A 7446-nucleotide genomic window follows, 5' to 3' on the forward strand; every position below is an offset into this window, starting at 1 on the left:
AGTTTATAAAATCACTGCATTATATCTGCAATATCAGAGGAATATGCAAGGAAGGTTATGCAGTCAAATTACTGACCATTTCATGTGTTATGCCGAGACTAAGACATACACATTTGTGTAGACTAGAGCCAAACGTCGTACATCTTAGGTAGGCTCTCTTGCTTTATTAGTCATTTTAAGAAACATATTTACGCTACTCTACGGATTGGATTTCAGGACAAACTTGATAATATTCCCATCACCGACTAGAAGCTGGTGCTGACGGATACTCGAACACACAAAATTAGTTTCTAATTGTACAGTATTCGGCGGTTATATGAGCCCTCTAAAGCGCTGACCTTTAGGTAATGAATAAACATCAACTATTGCTTGTTTGTTAATTTCACCATCAACCAGTGTCTACGTTGGAACGTTATTATCGTTAAGTACCGTTCCATCAAAACTTAGTTAATGGTACTAGTATAAGTAACAGCACTTGATATGTTGCCAAGATGACCTCAATAACAGACAGAACTTAATAAATAAATTAAATAACAGACATTATAATAAGAGTGCAAATACAGTTATGATCTTTGCCTAGGAATTATATCATCAGAGACTGAAATAGCGTTAAAACGATGTTTTGCAGTACCGCATATGATATTGTTTCCAAACATTTCTAGCATTCCAAATTCGCAAAGGATATTACGGAAATTTATGTCGAATAATACTCCAGAAAATTGTGGTGTGATAGTAAATTTAGCTGCTGTTATCACCACAGAACATGTCAAATCATGAACAAATTCCGTTTGGCATAATTGCTGGTCCGTATTCAATTCATTCTAATTGTAATCAATATAACACTGAAACACCAGCTAACTGAGAAACTAAAAGCTACTGATGTCACTGTGGTCTTGTTTGAGAAAACACCAAATGGTACTCATACTTTATTTCTCTCTTGAATGTTGATTGAGAAACATTGAGATTTATTCAACGTTCACTAAACGACTGCTTCAGTTACCCCAACTGATCATTCCTATTCAAAGCGTAACGAAATACGCAGACTATATCTCAACTTGAAGACATAAGCGAAGTCATACAGACAGACATCTGAAGATTATTAATGTATACACATTTATACAAAATTGCACTCCTGTTAGTGCAAGATTAATTTTAATTCGTTGCGAGTTTCTATATAGCTGAGACGTAAACGAGGGTTCAGTCTCATGGATATATATTGGGAAGATCATTTAAATTTCTTGAAGAAGTTGGGTGTATTAGATTAACTTTTGGCTTTGTGGTTTGAAATACGGATTGTGTCAATGTAATTACCCGGTGTATGTGTTTGCAGAGACAGTTTAGATACAGGACACATCACAGTTCTCGTACTGAATGAATAATCCATATTTTTCATGGAATTTGTGAAACGGCAACAGTTTATTTTCCCCTCTGAATCTATTTCAGTGATATAATTCATAACGTTGAGAAAAATACTAGTACATTTTCGTAGAAAATATCAGTAGTGACATAATTGTCTTTCCAAGTTGAAGCTACAAATACATAAGGTAACTAGAGGTTTGCAAATATATTTGTTTTGAAGGTGTATCAGCTGATCAGAATAATTGACTAAGAATCTAAAATTCAAATTTATATTTTACTCCGGTGGATCATATTCATATTTTCTCGGAAAATCAATAAATTCGCAGACGAACACACAGCTAAAATAGATACCGTTATAAAAGAATAAGACAACATCAGTAAATGATGTCACAAGAGATAATGCATTTTTTTCACATCTTAAGTTCTTCTCCTCGCTTTCGAAATTTTCTTTCATTTTTTCCATATACCTAAGCAATGCATATTTCATTTTTATTTTGTTTGCATCAAGAGAATATTTTGCATGCTTTGTAATACATTGACCATGTCGTTTTATTCTACCTTTATAATTGTATTAGGAGCTACAATAATAAAATGAATAATTATATTTGGTTCGCTTGATCGGATTGGTAGAGGTCACCACTCACTTTTACTCTCAGGGGGTTGATTTAAATAAATTATACCTAAGCAGAATTTGTTGTCAAGTATATTTTAGTAAATTCTTAGATTTTACGACGCAATTTTTTCAAATATAGGCAATATTTGTTTTTAGAGAAGGCAAATATTCTGGGGTTAAGATAGACTTTTAGTGCAAACGCATTGTAATACATATTATTCTGGTCAATCGCTGAAACTACATACCAAGGTGAAAACACAAATAATCAAACAAAGGAAAATATTGGTCCAAATGGGGTTATTATTCTTATCATTTGCACTTCGATAAAAGCTTTTAATATATATCAGAATGCTTATCACAATACACGTTGAACATCAAATAATTATGCAGTAGATATTAAGCTGCTAAATGGTGTACTAATATTAACATTTTTCTACAATGCAATAGTTACTTTAAGTTCCTGTGGATTTCTCCAAAACTAATATGCTCAATATACAATTGCTGGAAAAACAGGATCTATCTACCCTGCACAAAAAAACCAGATAAAGATGAATATTTTCCAGGTGCCAATATCATTCTAGAGTTTGCAGACCTTATCCAAACCTCTTCATCAGCATCCAAATCGATCTGTACAGAGATAGTCCTCATCTCGATGACTTTATTCCCGACGTATTCTATGGAACGTAATTTTCGCGTGCCGTTACGTGATACCATTTCCGCATGAAATGCAGGAATTGATGAATCTATGTTTGACAAGGTAAGGCCAAAGTGATACGTTCCGAAAACAGGTGCCTTGAAAACACCCATACTTTCATTGTAGTAACCATTGACATTGAGCTTGACGTCAGGGAATACTATTTTAGTATTGGGTGGAACTGTTAAAGGATCCTGCGACATAAATGCCATGAATGCGGGTATAGGTTTCTCGAAATCTGCAAATAATAGATTAAACGTGTTCTAAAGAACAGGTCCATGTAAGAAATGATGTATGCTTTTTTACGTGTTGTGTGAGAATCGAAATACTGAACTTTAAGCAAAATGTAAGATTGTAATCTTTATCATGTTGATATAAATTCTATGATACAAATACGATATTACTTTTCATTAGTTCCTAATGTTACCTTTTTAATGCATATAATCCATGAACATAAGTAACTTCATATTGAGACGTCGAATGCAATTAAGTAGACATCAATTTAGGTTCCTTTATTAACATATATTACATTTTCTAAAATAAAGTATTATAATAACATATAAGTTTGTAAATTTTCAACATAAATGAATTTGCATCATTTTTTATTTAGAGACCAAATCAATCGCTTATATCTTCTAAATAGATAAATCATTTCTCATATATATATATATATATATATATATATATATATATATATATATATATATATATATATATATATATATATATATATATATATATATATATCTTTATTATGCTTCAATAGTCTTTAAATTTGGAGCAAGTCCCGAAGGGCAATATGAAATTTTTATTTTCAGTCTCTGTCAGGTCATATAGTCATAGGCTGTGGAAATAACGCCGAGTACGGGCGGACTGGACTGGACAGGTGTTCGTCCATCCTTAATATTTATATATTTCTGCTGGCAAGCAGGTGTAATTCATACGCAGCTGGTATATTTTGAAGAAAAAAAAACAATTATATTTATAGCAAGACAAATATGATATAGATCAAAGAAGGATAAATGTGTGGCGTGTGCTACATTTTTTGTCAAATGTATGAAGAATACTGTTACTTGCACGCATTCTAAGCGTGTCTTACCAATGGATTTAATACACTTCTTATAAATATTATTTTTATTGAAATCTAAAATGGTTCGATATATACAGGACTAAAAGGATATATAGTGAATTCAGAACGATTTCGTACTATTACGTCTTGCATTGTTGATAAGGATAATAGTTTAAAACCATTTAAACAATGGTTTATGTAAGTGATAGCAGTTCATATAATGGCCACATTCGTATGAACATGGGATTGGTATATTTTATGTTTGGCTTTTATGGCCTAAATTGCATTTGGAAATCGGAGGATAGACCTTGAGCATCTGCTATTATGAGACGAACATGATTAGTTTCATCTCGCTTTGTCTCTTTTCCGGGTGTCATTTATGTTCTTGGGTATATTAACGTTGGAGACTTAGATTCCCAAACCGAGTGTTTCCAAGGGCAAGTTCATAAAGTCTAGGTGTGAATTATTTTATGATACGACAACGAAAGTCCTCTTGTGGTTTTGATTTCATAAATATGAATTTCGTTTCAAAAAATGTAGCACCCTATCATAATGAACATCCATCTTCAGACATCCGTTGATGGTATGGTGTCTGCGCATATACATTTGACACGTTATAGGTCTTCCTCAAAATATATTTGTCAAAATTCTAATATTTATGTTAGAAGCTGACGCTGGGAGAAAAACTTAAAAACTCTTTGTTTAATAAATTGTCATGGAGTTTGCAGTCAATGTATTTTTATGTACTTTAAATAAACCGAAACAAATTTCAATTAAAATTATTAGTCCTTGGCATGAGCGCCAAGCCAGGCATCTGTTAGTACCATTTTGTAAGTCTTTGGTATGACTCTACAGGGGATAGAACCCGTGATCTGCCGCATCCAAGGCACACGCTGTAACCACCGGAGCGGTTTAGGTAAATATGAGGTAACTACTTATTACCTGTGAATTGTTTAAATACTCGCTTATTGTTAGTATATGTTTAACGTTCTTGTCCCCGTATAGATTCCCATTATTGAAAACTCAATAATAATTATGCCTTAAAACAAACTTGCTTTTTAATGTTATTTTGCAAATTACAAAAACACTCGTGCTGTCAGAAGAACACAGAATAACTTAAAGATGTAAAATTGAATTCCCTGATGTACTGGCATAGTTTACCGCAATTCCTATCACGTAAAGAAATACCATTCAGATTAATTCTTAACAAAAAAAGTTTTAAAATGTCATGCACATGTAAGTGAAACAAAACTATAGTGCTAAACAGACCTTTCTTGAACTTTTCCAGGTGTTTAATTTGGTCATCAACTCTCATCTTCAGTTTTACAACGGAATCCCATTGATCGGAAATCTCAAAAGCGCCAGCTTCACTGCAAACGACATCACAAAGTGTAGGCAGAAGGACATACACAATAAGCAGGAAGTTCATGCTGGTATTTAGATGAATATGGACTCATATAGACAGCTTTATCTTTATATACCTACACTTCCAGTCCTATCAACCAGTCTCAGTTAACACCGCCTTTGGTCGTATAATATAACAAATTAGAACGCTTCAAACTGATGTCACATGCGAATGTTTGTATAACAGTTTATTGGAGCTCTACGATGAAGATATAGGACGGGTTTAGTTTTAATGTTGCAAATACGAACAGCACACAATTAGCAGATCCTTTACCTAGACTACAGGCAAGATTTATCGCGGTATTTACTACTTAAAGTATGGGTTGGGCCTCAAAACACAAAGTCTTTTTTCAGCGCTCGATATATATATATATATATATATATATATATATATATATATATATATATATATATATATATATATATATATATATATTCTGGGACTACTTTCGGTTTTTGTACTCATTGCAATATAAATAAACATTGCAGACACGTCATTGTAAAAACGACTGTTTCATCTTTTAAAATTTATATTCAGCAAATAAATATAAATTATACCATTTTTTTTTACTTTTTCACATATTCTGTGATTGAAATACATAGTGAACATTTTGGTATTCGTCTGCTACATAGTCGCACAAAATGGCCGATTACGCTGATTTTGCAATTTTTTTGAACAATTAGATGACAAGAAGTCAAAAGAAACAATATCAGCGATTGAAGCAGATGAAGATAGATTTGATGATAATGCGATGGATGATACAAACGCTGGAAATGAAACAGAACAAAAGAGATTGATAAATTTCCTAACACAGCACCCCATGACCTCAGTCACCCTAGCCATACACAACAACAACAATAATAGCGTGAGAACTGGGCCAGTACATTTTGAGGCCGCTGAGGGATATAAACCAAGATTCAAGAAATTATCTGAGGACTTAAAAGTTATTGAAATAAATCAATACTCAGAGACTACTAAATGAAACACAAAATGTGGCATTGGCGTTTTCAATGATAATTTTTTTATATTTTATTTTTATTTGCTTATTTATAAAACGTGTTTGGATGTTGGTGGTATGGTGAATATGACCACTTACACAAAAATAAAAAATATTTATGAGACCATTATTCAAAAACTGAATAAAGCTTTTAAATGGCAAAACTGCCATCTCCACCAATGCGACTTAACACCATTGTAAAGTGTACATACGAATCCATAAAGGTGTTTTTTTGTGTGCTAATATAGATTATTTTGTATGTGTAGTCATTAATTACTTTCAGCACTCCAGCACTCAACTGTGCAACCAAACCAAACCTATGGCCGGTTTTGCGAGTAAATCTACATTTAACAACTACACACTTAATTTCACATAGACAACTAAAAGGGTCTCGTTAAGTATTAATGCTGATAAAAAAATATATATAATGGTATTCCTGTATAGGACATACTAAAATTTAAAAAGGAATGTTATTTTTATATGAAAAAAAAGTGCTGACACCACGGGTAACCATTGCCAACGATGTAAAGTATGAATTTGCCTAATAAACGTAATTGTGACAGTAGTTACATTTCATTTGATATGAGATCAAGATTGTTGAGAATGATATAAAATGTTATTCCTGTATACAATTTATTTAGTTGTTACCGTTTTGTTAGTAGGGGATAGCATGTTGTTCATATTATCATGTTGTCCATTGATAAAATCCAACATGGTTTAAGGCTTGATTGGAAATTTAATGTAACACACTTCTTCATTCCGTATCAGCTGTTATTACGTAAGGTCATGGCCATTTGACGTTGCAGATGGGACTGACTAAAATTGATCACTCCAACCACAATTATATATATATATATATATATATATATATATATATATATATATATATATATATATATATATATATATATATATATATATAATATGCATATTATAGTGTATAGGCTGTTTCAATGCTATACAACGAGTTGTATCCGTTTTTTAATACAAGTGAACGAAGGAAGGATAGATAGACATAAACCCAAATATGACGTTTTTCACGTATACAATTCCTTGGAAATGTACTTAAAACTAACCTCCTTTCCGCATACCAATTTTCCTTTGCATGCTACAGTAGCACTTCTTAAATTAAAGTATATAGGTCATATACACCAGCTTACACCCGCAGACTTTAGATGAGTTTGTGAGAGACGAATGCATGTAGCTTCTAATCTGTTAGAACAAAATTTGTTCTGGAATTATTAAACCATCCGACCTCAAAAATGTTGGCTACCGAAGGGTTAATATCTGTTATTACTTTTTCATACTG

At 32.3% G+C, this 7446-nt stretch overlaps 1 protein-coding gene across 1 annotated transcript; it reads right to left on the reverse strand.

Moving 5' to 3' along the window:
* Nucleotides 1–1769: 1769 nt before the first annotated feature.
* Nucleotides 1770–5141, reverse strand: LOC149777795 (uncharacterized). The gene is made up of 2 exons (XM_089938264.1): nt 5005–5141; nt 1770–2904 (listed from the first exon to the last, which is right to left on the reverse strand). The coding sequence occupies exons 1-2, from the start codon at nt 5048–5050 to the stop codon at nt 2489–2491; spliced, it is 462 nt and encodes a 153-aa protein (XP_089794390.1). The 5' UTR covers nt 5051–5141; the 3' UTR covers nt 1770–2488.
* Between the last annotated feature and the right edge of the window lie 2305 nt (nt 5142–7446).

The sequence above is a fragment of the Sinohyriopsis cumingii genome, chromosome 17, assembly GCF_028554795.1.
Source record: "Sinohyriopsis cumingii isolate HCF-2022 chromosome 17, ASM2855479v2, whole genome shotgun sequence".
In the NCBI taxonomy this organism is placed as follows: domain Eukaryota; kingdom Metazoa; phylum Mollusca; class Bivalvia; order Unionida; family Unionidae; genus Sinohyriopsis; species Sinohyriopsis cumingii.